At 41.2% G+C, this 18295-nt stretch overlaps 2 protein-coding genes across 3 annotated transcripts in view; one reads left to right on the forward strand and one right to left on the reverse strand.

Moving 5' to 3' along the window:
* SDR42E1 (short chain dehydrogenase/reductase family 42E, member 1) overlaps positions 1-13303 on the reverse strand; it is a 582710-nt gene extending 569407 nt beyond the window's left edge. Inside the window, exon 1 of the mRNA XM_079988868.1 lies at positions 13125-13303. Coding sequence (XP_079844994.1) covers positions 13125-13274 — 150 coding nt within the window. The 5' untranslated portion in view covers positions 13275-13303. The remainder of the gene's footprint in view (positions 1-13124) is intronic.
* The window catches only part of CDH13 (cadherin 13), a 687354-nt gene that overhangs the window by 326596 nt on the left and 342463 nt on the right, over positions 1-18295 (forward strand). For both annotated transcript variants that reach the window (XM_079988791.1, XM_079988792.1), the window contains exon 4: positions 10222-10338. In XM_079988791.1, the coding sequence (XP_079844917.1) occupies positions 10222-10338 (117 nt within the window). The remainder of the gene's footprint in view (positions 1-10221; positions 10339-18295) is intronic.

The following is an 18295-nucleotide window of genomic DNA, read 5'->3' on the forward strand; positions in this document are numbered from 1 at the left end:
CATTGCAGTCCATGTTTAAATCCAAGAAATCGTGGGTTACAAATTAGTTTAGCATAGTTACAATCTTGGAAGCTGGAGATACTGTCTCATTCTGTCTTGTTCACACATCACTAATAGAAAGCACGCAGATCCCATTGATGAAGAAAAAATGTCAGTTACTCACAGCATCTTCATATTTAGAAAAATGGCTTTGGATTCTAAGCTCACATGGTAGGAATCTGTTTTGTTAGGAACCATGTTAGGAACCATGAAGGGGAGGAGTCTATAGGGTTCCGTAAACAGCAATTGGTGAGGTGGTAAGCATTCTGTTTGCAGACAGTAATCTGGAGAGGAGACTTTCCAGGTTCCTTCCCTCCCTTCACCACCTCTTGTAGCGATCAAGAACCATTCACCTAAGCAAGGCCTCAAGTGATTAGAACACGGCAGGTGCTAAACCCATCCCTGAGCTTATCTTTGTGTTTTGTGGCTGGAGTTCATTAACTTGTCAGCGCTGATTCCTTTTGAGCAATGTGGAGCAATGTGGAAAGCAGTGGGTGGGTATGGAGGAGAAAGATGATGAAGCAAATCAATACTGGCTCTTAAGCAAGTGCCCTGCTTTGAGTCTGAACCATGCAGATGCAAGCTCAAAATGGGCTTCCATAAGGCAACATGGTTGCATCATGACATTATAGCATAGGTTAGTGGTTTTCAGAGTCTGGTCCTAGGAAGCTTGAGATTCTTGGGTTTGCTCATGAGCAGGGGTGGGTGGAGGTAATTACTTCCCTGAAAGGCAGCTTCACATGCACTAGCTATTTATGAGAGATGGTCCATGTCTTCTATTAAGTTGGACCATTCTCGAATGATGAGGGTGAAGTTTTTTTAGGAAAAACACCCGGGAAGGCCACCAACTTCCCGAGACACCGGGGCGGCTCTCCCAGTCATTCTCTGGCTGTAAATCTCCCTCAGTCCAGAGAGACTGGTGATAAGCGACCCCTCCCTACTGAGAGGAGCACACTTGTCTTCTGGCATCTCATTGCAGAAGAAAGAGACAGTCAGTAGCTCTAAACTACTTCATTTTACAGTCTATATACAAAGAATCCATCAGCGTGTTTGTGCTCTCTCAGCAGCAGTACAGAAAAGCATCACACACAGAAGTGAAACTAAAGTTCCAGCAGTATTGAGACTTCCTGTCTCACGCTCTCAGACACTCACATGATATAAAGAACATAGTGCTACGTACTGAAGCAGCACGGGTGGATAAAAATCCTAACAGTTTTCACATGCTTGAGAATTGCATCCAATTCTGAGAAAAGAATTAAATAAAAAAATTGTCCAGTAGCATGTTCTGGGTATAAGCTTTTGTGTGCATATACACTTTTTCAGATACACTGAAACAGAAGTCACCAGACCTTTATACTGTTTATAGTGGGAGGGTGGGGTGGAGTTTTTCTCAGAAGGGTAGTAGGAGATGGGTGATTGACTCTATGGGTATGGTAAACCTGTTAATGACTGCAATTAGTCCTGCAGGAAAAAGCAAGGGATAGTATGCAGATGACCAAAAATAGCTTTAGCATATGTAAGGAGACAAGAATGCAATATCTCTATACAGACTAGGTTTCTCCATAGTTTTCAGTTTAGTAATAAGTTATAATTCAGCAACTTCTCTTTCAAGTCTATTTCTGAAATTCTTTGGTATTAAGACATCTGCGCTTTGAGATCCTGTATTGAATGTCCTGGGAGATTGAGGTGTACTCCTACTGGCTTCTCTGTCTTGTGATTCCTGATGTCAGATTTATGTCCATTTATCCTTTGGCATAGGGTTTGGCCTGTTTGTCCAATACAGCCTACCTGAATCAGACAAAAGAATTAATATTTTCTTTTCTTTCTTTCTTTTTTAAAGTGTAGTTTTGTTGTAGATCTGCAAAATTGCCCAAAGAGTAGTTTGCAGTACATATGGAAGATCCTTCTCATGCATATGCTCTAAGAAAATATTTAAGAAAGCCAAATGATTGTTTGGGTGCATTCTAATATGGGAGATATTGCATTCTTTTTCCTGATTATAATGCTAGTGGTTCTGTGCCATTTTCTAAGGTTCCTTTCACATTGCAGTTCCTGTTGCATCATAGAACTGTGGCTTTTTGACAGATAGACTGGCATGTCACACTAAATTTAATTCACACTAGTGGACATTCTATGAGACAACAATGAAAGTTATTGGACAATGTCATCCCTCCTCCACCCTTTCTGCACATGCGTGCTCCTGTTCCCGCATAACGCTCCCATGAAAACGGCAAATGCATATTCATCCCCAAATTTATTCACTTTGCTCCCACATTTTCTGGATTAAGGGGGCTGGAAATTGATTGTTTTCTGGAATCAAATCATGTGGAAATGAATATCAAACATGCACTAGCTTCCATTAGCTTACTGGAAGTGGCTTCCACATCATGTGGAAGTTCAAATGTAATGCAGAAATTAATAGTTAGCCGAACATCAGGGAAATGGAATAAACTGTGTGAATAAAGCCTTCAAGGAAAATAAAAGCAAGAGTCTTCTTTGCACATCCCTGTTGGAGTAAGTCTGCAGTGAAGCATCCATCTCTCTGGCCAAGCCTTTGCATCTGGCCAGCATGTTATCCAGATTGTGTGATGCAAAGTTGCACCCAATCTCTTTGCCAACGTTTGCCCTTATTTGTATCCCCGAGCAGAATTGCTAAGCTCTTAGTACCAAGCAGTTAATGCCCGTTAATTAATTTGGATAGAGGAGTAAATGTGTGAAGTGTGAAGTGGATTGATGCACTTACATTTCCTAGCTCTTTGGATTCTGTTTCAGAGTTTAGCTTGTTTCAGAACAAGCAGTTTGGCCTTGGCCTCCTTCTATGTGAGCATTTTGTCTTCATCACGGACCACCACTTCAACTGTCAGCCCTGGCAGGCTTGGCTTAGAGTGGGAATACAGGAGCACCGCAATCAGCATTCATTCCTTACGACCCTCTTCTCAAAGGCTGTTTTTGGCAGATGCCAGTGGCTAAAGTAGAGAAGGTCAGGATCCTCTCTCGATTACTAGACCTCCTTTACGACTCAACATTCAGACTGCAGCATGGAGGAGTTCGAACAAGAGCTCTTCCACTCAGGGCCCTTTTCAGAGAATGCCTATGAACTCTGACAAAATGAGCCTTTCACAGAAAATTTGACATTTGTATGCATTGCAGTGAGCATGCTTAAAAGAAACAGCATTAAGTTTGTGGCTGGGATGAAATGAACTTCAGGGTGCAACGAGCACCAGTAGCGATGGTATCCTACTTGAACACACACACACACACACACACGATTGGTTCAGAAGACCCTTCTTTGAATAAATGATTTATTCCACAATCTGAAACACACTTGCAAGGGAGCAAACACAATTGAATACAGCAATACTTAATTGCCAAGTATCCATATATCAGAATGAGTTTTTATTTAGCAGTGTTGCCAGATTTTGCATTTGCTGGCTCGGAAATAGTCATCTCAGTGGTTTGAAATATTTGCCCCAAATATGAGACACAGGCTCTATGAGGTTGTTTCATGCCAAATCAACCCATTGGTCCATCTAGTCCAGATTTGTCTGCTTGGACCAGCAAAGTCTCTCAAGCAGACGTAGGTCTTTCTCAGCTGTACTACATGGAATCTTTTTAATTGAGGGGGATGGATACTGAACCTGAGCTCTGATGAGGCCAACGGATGTGCTCTGCCACAAGAGTTGTGACAAAGCACCAGCCCCATCTTCCCTGCCCTTTCCACCATCTGTACAAAGAAGCTGTGTGTCTCATCCCTTTTTGTCAATTCCTGGGCATAATACTGTGCAAAAACAGACTCTGCCAAATAAGTGAGAGAGAAAATGAAGGGCAGGGGGCATAAATCACTGCTATTACTGGTTGAGTTTTAGGGTACTAAAACTGATTTTTCACCAAAGGCAGGGAGCTGGGTACACCACTGTGACTTCAGGGATACAATTGTTCACTTCACCTCACCCGTCTAACCTGCAAGTTGATGCCACTTGTTATATCTTGCTGTGTTCCTTTGTTTAGAGATGGGGATATTTCTGGTCACAAGCTATCCATCGAACACCAGAAGGAATTTGCAAAGTGCACCCGCTGCGTGCATGAACTTCTCTTCTCATTATATTTGTTTAAAGTGGCTTCCCTGTGCACAGATGCCAGCAGTGCATCAATAGACCCAGATGGATCATTTTTATTTCAGCACAGACCTAGACTACCAGGGCCCTGTATGGCAGAGCCAATAAAATATCTAAAAGTAATTTTTACATGCTGCACTATTGCTTAAGGGAAACAAGAAATTGCTTTTGTGCTTCATTCTCATAATGGAATGAGATCCATATTGGACAATGCACACACATTTATATTTACTTTTTTAACATATATATATATATATATATATATATATATATATATATATATATATATATATTGTGGGTGGAAGGCACAGTCAGTTTATTTATATATGATATTCTCCAAATATACAGGTGTGCTCAAAGTGGTTTGCAAAAGCACACACATGTACAATAGGACACACCTTACTTTGTAGTTTTGTTTTAAAGTGTTTAAATATTGTGTAATATTGCATTTGAATATGAATGTTGTGTTTTAATTATTCTACCCCAACCTGGGACTTTAAGGTGGAGGGTGGGAAATTAATTGCAAGAAGAAGAAGAAGAAGAAGAAGAAGAAGAAGAAGAAGAAGAAGAAGAAGAGTTCAGTTAAAATATATTCAAAGGAAATTCATTAGCATAAAGCTTACCATGAAGTCAGTTAACAGTCTCCCAAAGTTAGCCTAAAGGAGGGGTGTCAATAACAATTATTAGATTCCCCCATTATAGTGAATGGGGTCTAGAGGACTTCATTGTCTACAATGCAGTAAGGTAAAGGTAAAGGGAACCCTGACCATTTGGTCCAGTCATGGCTGACTCTGGGGTTGCAGCACTCATCTCGCTTTATTGGCCGAGGGAGCTGGCGTACAGCTTCCGGGTCATGTGGCCAGCATGACTAAGCCGCTTCTGGCGAACCAGAGCAACGCATGGAAACGCCGTTTACCTTCCTGCCGGAGTGATACCGATTTATTTACTTACACTTTGACCTGCTTTCGAACTGCTAGGTTGTCAGGAGCTGGGACCGAGCAACGGGAGCTCACCCCGTCACGGGGATTCAAACCGCCGACCTTCTGATCGGCAAGTCCTAGGCTCTGTGGTTTAACCCACAGCACCACCTGCGTCCCTAGTAATGCAGTAACAGGTTGCATTTTTTAAAACACTGCGCAGGAGGTGGGGGTGGCCTGAGAAGAGTCCCAAGGGACCTGGAGGGCTACATTTGTCCTGCTGGCCCGAGCTCCTCACCACTACCCTGCATTTCATTTCATTTATTTATTTTATATAACCCACCTTTCAGCAATCATGGAGCCAAAGCCATCATACATGTGCTTCCAAGGTGGCCACCCATTCAAGCACTGTCCCAGACCAAACACAAACCCAGACCTGCTTAGTGTCATCAAAGGAGCAGCCTCATGCACTTTCAAACCATACCCTGTGGCCATCTCCTTACTGTCTAATCTATTAGAATTTCCAAGAAATGTTTCTAAATAATTCTAAACTTCTGGCTCTGGGAGATACTTCACTGGGACATACGGAATCAAGAAGCAAAGAGAATTTATCTGAAAGCCAGTGCTAACATTCCCAGTGAGGAAATTAATTGCTGCGGTATATTTTTTCAGGGAAATAACCTATATCTACAGTTTAAGGAAAGAATATGAGAGCAATAGGAGGCGTGAAACTGATTGACTGATCACATTTCTTTCTCCAGAGCTTCAGACAATGAAGCTGCTTGGAAACTAATGAATTTGAGCTGAAACTGCGTTCTATTGAGATGTATGCGGCCATGGCATTATGACTAATGGCATGAGACTGACAAGATGTAAATCATTTACTGTGCTGTGTAATGTTCAAGTCTCATTCAGCTTGCCTTACAGATATAAATCATTTTTAACTAGACTAGGGAATGCCCCCACAAAACATTGATTAAGGGTAGAAAGATCTGAGATCCTGACCTACGTTTTATAACAAAGTATGCAAACACCTGGAGTGATTCCAGTTGACATTTTGGTTGGTGAGATTCCATGACAGAATCCTAAAAATTAGCTGGGTTTTACTGCTCTGTGACCATTGGGCCACCAGAACCATTAGATGTGAAAACCTTAGAACATTCAGAAAAGGGTGGAAGATTGTTGTGCCATAGAAAGAATCATTAGAGACTTCACTCTCTTAAGCATCCTGTGAATGGAGACGGACCATCTTACTAACGTGTGTCTGATCTGCATGTGTGTGTGTTTGTGTGTGTCCCCAAGACTTCTGTGTATCTCTGTTGGGACTCAACTTCAGATTGCTTATTGTAGTATCTGGAGTATCAAAGTAACAGATTGTTTGGATGCCGTCTTTCCATCTTTTATGACATGGGTGGCTAATGGTAGTGCTCTGGAATGCACTCATCAGATCCAGACACCATGATCCTTGGGAATTGGATTCTAACATATGGAGGATGATAGGTTAACCACCGCTGCTTTATGGCTAGCCTTCTCCTATATCTGTTGGGAGTTGTAATTTAGCAACATATGAAGGGCTGAAGCTTCCCCAAACCTGTTTTAGAGGATGGTCCAGAGTCCTTCAACTAGTTCTAAAAGGGCAGAATCTTTCAAATCTAATTAATTATCAAGTTTATTTTCTTATCTTGGGGGGGGGTATGGGGAGGGCTGGGAGTGTGAGGTGATTGTACCTGAGTAAGATTTCTGTAGATAGGTCTGGATTTATTTTTTTATTTTTTTTTAAAAAAACCTTTATTCATTGATCTGAGATTTATTTGAACAGCTGTTCTTTTTGCTCAGTTATGAAGCCCGGAGCACTGCAGAGTCATTGAGAGGACTGTTAATAAGAACAAAGATTTTTAATGATTTGGCAAACATTTCTGAAAGTATTAACTGCCAATATAGAGTCTATGATAACAATCAAGTGGTGCTTGGGATAATTTGTACTTGGCACACTTGACAGATATTAATTATGTCCAACAGGATCCGTGTGAACTCCTGGCAGGCAGGGAAGGTATTGCGACACAGACAAAATGATTTCCCAGTCATCCAATACAAAATCCTCCTCCGGAACTGCACTGATAGAATGTGTGTGTGTGTGTGTGTGTGTGTGTTTGTGTGTGTGTGAGAGAGAGAGAGAGAGAGAGAGAGAGAGAGAGACACTCTGGTCCATCTAGCTTTCAGGTTGGTACAGAGAAGAAGCAGGTGCTGAAGAGTCCTCCAGAAGTAATTTATCCAAATCTTAGTCTTCCTTATGGTGACCAGAAGCAGGGGAAATGACAAATATTGGCTACACTGACTGGCAATGGTCCTCTAGGGTTTCTTGCTTCTCTCCCTCTATATCACTAGTCTCCCATTCTCCCTCTCCTGCCACCACAACCTGCTGCCCCCTTCCTTGGGATCGTCTTCTCCCCATTCTGTGCTTCCAAAGGCTCATCATGCTCCTGGCTCTGCCAGCCCCTGACATACCACACATGATGTTAGCTGTAGAGCAGGTGGGCATGGCTTGGTTGAAATAGCATTGTGGGTCAAATGAGGAGGCCTTGAATGATTAAGTAAGCTCCCTAGCCCTGCTATAGACTCTTCAACTAACATCATGAATGTTAGTTTCCACTTTGCAATTTCAATGGTGTGTTTTTTTCTTCTTGCAGCTATTTCATAAACTTATGGGGAAGGAGCCACGTTCCTGCCCCAGATCTACACAATCAAACCTAATATATAGCTAATCAACATGGAACACAGCTTCCTGGTCAGCCATAATAGGTTACCGATTGCCACGCCAATGATGATTCCAACTCTTATTGTGACAAATAGGCAATGGCCCAGCTGTCTGACTCATACCCATGACGGCTTCTAATGAAGTTTTCCTTGCTAAGACTAATGGTGTCTGCTACCAGGAAGTGGCCAGGTCATTCATTCAAATTTTGAATGTGTTAGGATCCCAAAGAGTCTTTCCCCAGCAAAAAATAAAGAAACAAATAGAATGGAGAATTCTACAGCAAGGGGAAAAAACATTATGCCCAAACAGCATTCCACTTAAATGGACCTTAAATCTGTTTAGTTGGAGTCCACAAAAACAATTTCTGTGTCACTGTGAGCATGAGCCATGATGACAGACAAGTTATTGCTCATTTTCTGTAGGAAATCAAACACCTTGATACTATGGTGCTGGAGCAAAAATGTTTCTTTGGAAAAGTGCTTTGTGATTAGCATGATAGTCAAAGGATATGTGTTTATAGTATGTGCAAAATGTATGAAGATACACTGAACCATTAATCTGTCCAGATCTGCATCTCTCCAAGATATTAAAGGGGCCTTTTTCAGCCCTCTTGATTGAGACTTTTCCCCCTGCCAAATTTGGAGTGCTAGGAATTGAATGTATGTACTCATCCACTAAGCTATACCCCTTGACTTTTGATAAGATTTTTGTGGGACATAGGTCCTTGGTATCCAGAAGACTTATTTTGTTAAAAGGGGGGTTTGGGGTAAATTTTTATCATCACTTATGCTGGTGCTGCAATCTTGTTTAGGTAATTAGTATTGCATACATGTAAATGGTCCTGGATTGACTCCCAGGAATCCACAAGGGTGGATGTTGTTGTTGTTCCTACTGTTTTTAATACAGAAGTCTGATTCATGTAAGTTTTCTAACCTCTGCCACAGATACATGGCAGCTGGGCCCCTCTGTCTGTCTTCACTTTCAAAGTGGATTTGAAAGCTTACTTCTGCTGCATCACACATTTTGCCTTTTCAACAGACTTCAGTTTTCCTTGACACATCAACTGTGTGTCTTTGCATGTGTGTGGACTCTCTCTCTCTCTTACACACACACACACACACACACACACACACACACACACCCCTCCTTGGAGAGAGTGAAATTAAAAGGCAAAGCATTGCAGTGCTCAAGATCCTCAATATTCCATACAATGAAAGGCTAAAGAACCAAGGCAACTGTCTGAAGATGGAGGCAAATTCAGTATTAGCATGAATCTTTCATAAATAGTGGAAGGTGATATATGATGGCAAGAGAAGATTGTGCCTGTGCAGTTCTCCTGACCAGTGGTGCAGCTAAGGTTGGATTTGGGGGCTAAAACCCAGCACCAGGATCTAGGCTAAAATAGATATGCTGGGACCTATTAATGCTGGTTATTACTAGGAGTTGTCAAATATGTCAATGTTGGTTCTCTCTGTTTCTCTTTTTCTTGTCATAAATTTAGTTCTTCACATTTCTGAAGCACTTTGTGATTATTATTTAAAAATATACCTCACAGAAATTTGTCAGTGTTTTGGTGTGAACTTCTGCTAATAATTACATTTCTGCATGCATATTTGACTAATATACACATTTCTGCAAGCAGTTTCACTTAATATAATGCATTTTTGTATGTTATTCTCACTAACATATGCATTCATATGCACACTTTCTCATAACATATGCATTTATGTGCACATTGTTTTGACTGGAGAAGCGCATCTATTCTGAATAGAATTAGCATTGGATCCAACCCTTGCTTCAGAATGTAATGTCAAGTTCCAACATACAATGTGGGATATCATTAGACATCCTCTTCTGAGACATCCTGATACATGAACACCCATCCAGGATGCAGCCAACACCAACATTCTGTGTTCCTGCAGGCACAGTTGTACTCTTACTTCAGAATTGTGACCCACACACTTCTGCAGTCAGATCAAACAGGCTGACAGTCTCAGTCACTTATGCTGGCATTTCTCTTCCCATACCTTCCTTCAGCTGAAATGGAGAGCTGCTAATATAATCACTACTGCTTTCTTGACACAATGTGGTTATAAGGATGCAAGGTGAAGCATGAATTATCTGTCATTATTGACATTCTCATAAATAGGCCGATCCTGAAGATTTCACTTGAAGAAGCTTAATAATGATCTTCATTAATCAGAAGTCTGATCCTGTGTCTTGAACTAACAATACTTCTACAGCTAATGAAGGTTGAGAAAGTCTATTAGTAGGACTCTGGCTCATGGATGCTTTTATTCAGAAGTAAAAAATATGTGCAAGATGGATAATAAATTATGCTGTCCTAAGAAGCCTTGGGCTAATTAATCTCATTATTCTTTCCTTCTTTCTTTAGGAAATCTTTAAGGCAGAAGGCAGCCTTGGAATTGTAAGGCAAAGAAGGTCCATTGTGGCAACTCCAATCTTAATTCCTGAAAATCAGAGATCTCCATTTCCAAGGCCCGTGGGCAAGGTGAGTGATAAAATCTGCTGGCCTTAACCTAAATTGTTTGTAACCATTTGCCTTCGCAGAGTTAGCCATGGCTGCCACCAATGTGATTGAGTAGATCTTTCTCTTTTTTTTAGATTTGGATTAGTGGTGCTTCTGAATTTCCTCCAACCCAATTTATCTCTGAATTTTAAAGTACTGAATGACCCAGTCTTATTTTCAGAGTGAAATCAGTGCATTAGAATCCTCTATCTTATACTTATACCAAAATGCTGGGAAGAACATGTGCAAGAATAGTTTGCTGCAGATTTTATTTCCTTCAATTTATTCATAACTTCTCCCACTTTCCCTGCTTTTCTGGTTCTAGTTCAGTGGTAGTGTATATGTCTTGCATGTATAAGATCCTAAGCTCAATTTCTGGAATCTAGGACGAAGAAGTATCCCAGTGTGAGTTACTGGAGAGCCACCCAAAACCATAGTGGTCTAATTAGTACAGTGGAATTCCTTGTGTTAACATGTAAACAAACAAACAAACAAACAAACAAATAAATACCACCACTACAAAAAAGCAATATTGATGTAACTACATGCATGCTGAATTCCTTTTGTGTGCTGGCTTACCATCATCCACTTGTAGTTGTGCATCATGATTAAAACTACAAAAAGCCCTATTCATGTGGTTGTCTAGCTGGCTGTGTTAAATTCTTTTTGAATTTTGTTTTACTGGTCATAGGACTTCATGTGAACATCAGTAAAGCACCATACAAAAAGAATATTGATCTAGTCCTAGGTATGGGCTCACCAAAATGGTTTTTTTGCAGTGTTTTATATGCGGGCATTGGTAATGTGGAAGATAAAAAAAATGAGGTGAAGGGAAACTGCAATTAACTGCATGTGTTTCAGTACCAAAATTGATTTTAGAAATTCTTTCATCAAACTGGAATAAAGGAGAAGGTAAAACATTGGCAAAAGTGAGTCTACAGAATAATAAATAAATGGAATGCGATAAATTGACTCTTGCCTTATTTTGGAGAGAGAAGCCTGGTGTTTGTTTGTGGAATGGATAGATTTTTTCACTGGAACATCTAATTTGGTACAGAAAGTAATTTCCACTAATTGAGATGGGTTCCAATTGCCATATCTAAAGCCACACTAGCACACTTACCTCTAAAATTCCTATATGTGGTTGCAATGGTTTGTGTTTTCAAGATGTGGGGGCAGAGTTCTTGTGTGCACTAGAGCACTTAACAGATTTGTAAGAAGGAATTGTTTTATATATATATGCACATCTGGCAATAAATATGGGAAGGTGCCTCATTTGACCTTTTTCACAGTTGCATTACATTTGAAGGGCAAAGCACTTATGAGATGTTTATCAGCAGCTCTATATTCATCCACCACAACCCCCCTCCCTTTTTGTCAAATTCAGGAAAAGGTTGCTTGGAATAGCCTTAACATTTCAAGTGGCAAACTCAGCCCTTGAATCACAATACTCATTGTTGGATCAACTAAATCAGATGCGGGCTAGGGTGACATTGCAACATTGCCATACTTAAATAGCTGAATGTAATAGGGAAGAGTTTTAGACTTGGTTATTTCTGTATTCAGTAGGATTTTAACCCTGATGCATGTTACATTGCTGTGAGAGCTGGTGGACTTTAAGAACATATGAAGCCCCCTGCTAGATCATAAAGTATTATTTTCCAAGAAGAGCTGAAGACAAGAGGTCTTCCCCCTTGTTGCTCTACCCCAGCCACTGGTACTCACCAACATTCCTCTTGATGTAGGTCTCACTTGGCAATTGGTTTAAACTAGGGTTTAACCTAATTTGGGTCTCCAACTGTTTTTGGACTACAACTCTCATCATCCTTAGCTAGCAGGACCAGTGGTCAGGGATGATGGAAATTGTAGTCCAAAAAGAGCTGGAGACCCAGGTTTGGGAAACACTGGTTTAAACTGTCTTTGTACATAAAGAAGACCATGAGCCCTGCTCAGTCCTGTCAAGAGACTCTCTTGTCTGGTATCCTGTTTCCCATAGAGGCCAACCAGATGCCTCAGATTAATCTGCAAGCAGGATGTGAAGTCTTCATGAGAACATGGACAGTATGAGAACCCAGGATGAAGTGCTTTGCTTTAAATGAAAGCAGTTAGAGGGGAAAGTGTTTACTATCAGTGTCCTGGTCTTTGAGAGGCCAAGGCTCAGAAGAAGCCTAGCCAGATGCCATCAAGAGGCCAAGTCAATTGACTGTGTCGGTAATCCAGATCCCCTGCAGCTCCTTGGGGAGATCCCAGGGTAGCTGTACCAAACCTTGTCTCTGTAAACACCTGAGTCCAACTGAAGTCTTCTGTGTGTTGACTGAGCTTTAGTTTAGTAATCCCCACCTCCCTAGGAAAGCTCACTGGCTGGCTCTTAAAATAGGCATCACCTGCTTTTGCAATCTTTGGCTCCTGTGAGTGTGGGGAGATTGGGTACTGTGGGAGTCAGTTCCACTGAATCAGTCGATGGCAGCAAGGGTTTGTCTTCTGGCTGGAAGGAGCCTTAAAAAAGTGCTTTGGTCAGATACCAAAGTGGTATTGAATATCTAATGCAGGGGGAAAAGAAAACCCATGTGGGGGCTGAGACAGTAGAATCATAGAATCATAGAGTTGGAAGAGACCACAAGGGCCATCAAGTCCAACCCCCTGCCAAGCAGGAAACACCATCAGAGCACTCCTGACATATGGTTGTCAAGCCTCTGCTTAAAGACCTCCAAAGAAGGAGACTCCACCACACTCCTTGGCAGCAAATTCCACTGCCGAACAGCTCTTACTGTCAGGAAGTTCTTCCTAATGTTTAGGTGGAATCTTCTTTCTTGTAGTTTGGATCCATTGCTCCGTGTCCGCTTCTCTGGAGCAGCAGAAAACAACCTTTCTCCCTCCTCTATGTGACATCCTTTTATATATTTGAACATGGCTATCATATCACCCCTTAACCTCCCCTTCTCCAGGCTAAACATGCCCAGCTCCCTTAGCCGTTCCTCATAAGGCATCATTTCCAGGCCTTTGACCATTTTGGTTGCCCTCCTCTAGACACGTTCCAGTTTGTCAGTGTCCAGAACTGGACACAGTACTCCAGGTGAGGTCTGACCAGAGCAGAATCCAGTCCCAGGATGCATGATACCACAGGTTTGCTGAACTTATCTGAAGTTATGCAGGTATTGGGACAGGGGTATGCACTTGTGAAGTGTTAGCTTTGTTACTTGCTTTCCTTTCTAGCAGGCCCATTTGCTTCATTTTCCACTTGATATTGTGGAAATTGTTTTCTTTTGTTACTGTTTCATAAATGTTTAATTTGTTTTGCTTTGGCACTGATTATAATGGAGACCTGGCCAATCTCTACAACTTTGGAATTTAGCATCCAGATGGCATGTAGCTTGCAAAGGAGTGTTGCACTGTTCTGAAGGAATCAGACTTGCCAAATGCAAATAATTCATATTATATAAGCAAATGAAAAGGGTGAGGTGGGGTGGGGTGGGGTGGAGGTGAGGGTATCCTCCAAGTTTCATTTAACTTCCAGGGACTGCTGGGAATACAAGGAATGCATAATAGAGGCAGGATGGTCAAGGCTGATCAAGAGGAAGAGGGTTAACAATTTATGGGGATTTGTGCCACCAGCAAGGAAGGAGCCAGGGCTGGTAGAAGGGAAAGAGATTGGAGATTGGAGAGGTATAGGATGTTTCAGCCAGTTTCTTAGTCAACAGAAATGTGTGTTTGTGTGTGTTCAGTGCACCTTAGGACCTACTGTATGTGTGTGCTCTGTCAATAAAGAATTAAACTACCAACCATTTGTCCTCCTCAGACTGAGTGTACTCAGGACAAAAACCTTATAACTGGAGAGTTGGAAGGGATATTGGAGGTCATATAATGAAACCCTCTGTTCAACAATGGACCTACATTGCAGCATGAAACAGCATTATGTCTGTTAGATGGCTAGTCAGCCTCTGTTTAAATACATCCAGGAAAGACAACCCCATCTCATCTCTTGATAGTTTGAAGCGACTGTCAAACAGTTCTTACAGTTCAAAATTCCAACTACTGCTTAGCTGTAGTTCTATACTATTTCCACTCCCTGGATAGGAGGAGAAACAGGGAACAAATCTGCCCCATCTTCTGAAATGTAGTTAGTGAGATAAACAGCTACCATGACCCTGCTTAATCTTAAGAACAGAGGAACTGCCTTATACCAAGTGAAATCATTGGGCCATCTAGCTCAATATGGTCTACACTGACTGGCAGCAGCTCTGGGGTTTTAGACAGGGAGTCTCTCTCCCAACCCTACATGGAACCTCCTGCATGCAAAGCACATGCTGTGCTGCTGAACCACAGGCCACCACCACATTCTTCTGAGCAACCCATCTTGGCAGGCTTGGAAAACTACCCACCTGAGCAGTGACTTTGCATTTTGAGGATAATATAGGAATAAAGGAAGCTGCCTTATACTGAGTTAGACCATTTGTCCTTCTAGCACTGAACGGAAGCAGCTCTCCAAGGTTTCAGGTAGGGAGTCTCTCTCAGCCCTACCTAGACATGTTGAAGATTGAACCTGAGAGCTTCTGCATGCAAAACAGAAGCTCTAACTACAGAGCTATGGTCCTTCTTAGCTGCCTAGGATAGTGTTTGAACGAAGTGGAAACAAGAGGAGATACCGACGATAGAAGAATGGAGATTAAAATTGATTGACTATGCAGAACTGGATAAATTAACTGGGAAAATCAGATATACTAAAGACCAAAAGTTCATCGAGGACTGGGGAAAATTTGTGGATTATCTGAAAAATATATGTGGTGTAAATACAACGCTAGTGGGATTTAAAGAGGCACTGTAAAAAAAAAAAAAAAGTATTGTTTATTAGAAACAATGGGAGTAAGGAGGAATAATGGCAATACGAAAGAAGGGAATGTGTATTAAAGGTATAAATATGGATGATTGTCAGAGACGCTGAAGGAAGTCAAAAACAGTTATAATTTGTTGTATGCGGGATTAAATGAATAATTGGATGGAAATTTATAAAATGTATAATAAAAATTATATATATATATATATATATATATATATATATATATATATATATATATATATGATAGTGTTTGAACTGTTAAACATGCCTTATGCTGAGTGAGACCCATGGTTTATTAAGCCCGGTGTGGTCTACAGTAGCAGTAGCTTACTAAGATTTCTAGCAGCAGTCTTCCATAGACATATTTGGAGATGCTGGGGATTGAACCTGAGGCCTTCTGCACACAAATCAGATGTTCTGCTATTGTCCTTGTTTTTTTATTGTCTAAACAAACCTATTTCTTCAAACCATTCCTCAAAGGACTTGGTATCAGACTCCTCATCATTCCGGTTGCCCCACTATGGACCTGATCTAGTATGTCAGTGCTCATTTAACACAATGCCCAGAAGTGGACTTAATACTCCAGTTGTGACCTTAACCATTGCTTCATACTGGAGAATGTTCATGCCTCACCACATTCAGAACACTCAAAGATCCCCCCTCCTATAGAATTTTCTTGGAATGTATCAGCCTTCATTCCTAATAAACCTAATGCTGCGCCTCTTGGCAGTTTCAGGAAATCTCTCCTATGAGGAAACAATGGGAAAACAAAAATGAAATGACTTTTGCTTCTACCATTCATGTATTTATTTCCATTCACTTGTCATAAAAAGACATCAGGAAGGAATGGGGATTCATGCATTCATTATTAATTTGCTTTACAAGTAAATAAATATCAATGGTGTGTCCAGGCCACAAGTGTTTACTTGTACTGTACCTGTGAATGTAGCTCTGGGAAGCAGCTCAATCTGTTTCAGAGCCACAACATTTCTTTACAATTTGACTTGTTATTTGGGACCAAATTACATTTGTTAAAAATGAAACTCTTGCCTCCCCATTCACTATAATGGGGAAACTACAAATGGCTATGGTTTTGTTTTGTTTTGTTTTGTTTTGTTTTTTGCTTTCACAGAAGTGAATGAAATTTGCAGGCACAACAGTCCCTCCACATTCAACTGAGCCTGCTAAATTGTAGGCAGGTAGATGCAACAATTTTATTACAGGGCATCTTTAAAGTTCTATACTATATATGATTCTCAAATGCAAAAACTGGGGTGGAGTGGGGCATTCCACTAATTATTTTTTGATCAGGAAGACTGAAATTCTCCACCAGTTCAGTCAAGTCCTGAAAAAGCACTCTCAAATTTTCAGCCAAAATTATTTTCATAGCAAATTCAGTCCAGCTTTAATTTGCTTATCTTTGCATTTCTGGGCTGCTTCAATGTAGCTGATTGTTGAAAAATACTGGACAGGGAAAAGAAAGTACTTCTTCACACAGCAGATAAACTATGGAAGCAGTATAACTCTAAATGCCAATTGCTGGGAATCACAAGTTTTAAGAGGCAGTAGTGCTCAGGTTATGCTTGCAAGCTTCCCATGGGCATCTTGTGGACCACTTTGTGAACAGGATGCTGAACTTGATGGGTCTTTGGCCTGTTCCAGCAGGGCTCTCCTCCTCGTCTTGTGTTCTTAGACTTCAGGCAGCTGATTGAGTGAACACTAGACTGCAAAATATTGTCTTTGGTACAGTGATGTGTTGTGTGTTTCAATTTGAGAATGGGGGCATTTGCTTTTGTTTTGTTTTTCTGCACTGGCAGAATCTCAGAGAAACCAAAGAAGAAAAAATGTGCAGGTGAGCCAAGCAGCTTGGGTGTAATAAAAATGTAATATTGAGTGTTATTGAGCTTGCTCCCTATAAGGATGTACACAGCTGAGCTGATCAATAAAATGCTATAATGAGTTATAGTCATCAGACTGGAGTGGGGAAAATGAATTAGCTATAACTTCATACGGTCATTTTCAGAGAAGTTACTTGTCTGGAAAAGCTACTTGCTGGCAATCTGTGCTCCTCCGGCAGGAATGCAGTTACAAACCACTTCTGTGTCAACAAGGAATAAAGACAGAGCATCTCTTGTTCCTGAGCATGTGGCAATGTGACAGAAAGCTACAGCCCGTGTCCTCATGTAACTGGAGACTGATTTGAGCTGCCAGTGGCTGAAGGTCTCTTCCTCTAGGGAGTTGGACATGAAGCTGCCTTTGCTAGTGCCGTGACTATGAATACAAATTGCACGGTCGAGCTACCTAGTGTTGTAAGAAGAAATTCATTGCACAGTGGGCTAATGGCAAGTCATTGGCTGGATTCAGACATATCAATATCAGTCTGACAAACCATGGTTTATTGGATGGAAAAGAAGTGTTGTGCATTGGTACTTCAGCCTCTTACATGCCTTAACACAGGCATAGGCAAACTCGGCCCTCCGGATGTTTTAGGACTACAACTTCCATCATCCCTGACCACTGGTCCTGTTAGCTAGGGATGATGGGAGTTGTAGTCCCAAAACATCTGGAGGGCCAAGTTTGTCTATGCCTGCCTTAACACATTGCTTCTCTGTATTGCTAGATGTTTGAACTCTGAAATTGTGGCTTAAGCCTCTGGTTGGTATGCAGATTACTCAGAGTAGACACATTAGAATTAACGAGCATGATTAAGCAGCTTTCTGATGAGGAAAGGCTGCAGCATTTGGAGCTTTTTAGTTTGCAGAAAAGGTACATTAAGAGGTGACATGATAGAAGTGTATAAAATTATGCATGGCATGGAGATGGTAACTATGTTCCTATAGCTAAATGGGCAAATAGTCTGACAGGATAGAAGGCAGTTTCCTTTGTTCCTGTAGCAAAACAAAGTACTCTTTGGCATATCTACTCTTCTGAGTTTTCAGGTGTTTTGACTTGCATGTTGATGTACAGCTCTGGGCTCAAAACTATAATGCTCTGATGCCTGGGTCCAGGATATGCTTATTACTGATGAATCTCATCTCTATAGCTTCTTCCAACATTAGCCATATGTGTGTGGATGATACACAAGCCTAAGGCATGTGCTTCTGC

This window comes from Podarcis cretensis, assembly GCF_951804945.1.
Source record: "Podarcis cretensis genome assembly, chromosome: 8".
In the NCBI taxonomy this organism is placed as follows: Eukaryota; Metazoa; Chordata; class Lepidosauria; order Squamata; family Lacertidae; genus Podarcis; species Podarcis cretensis.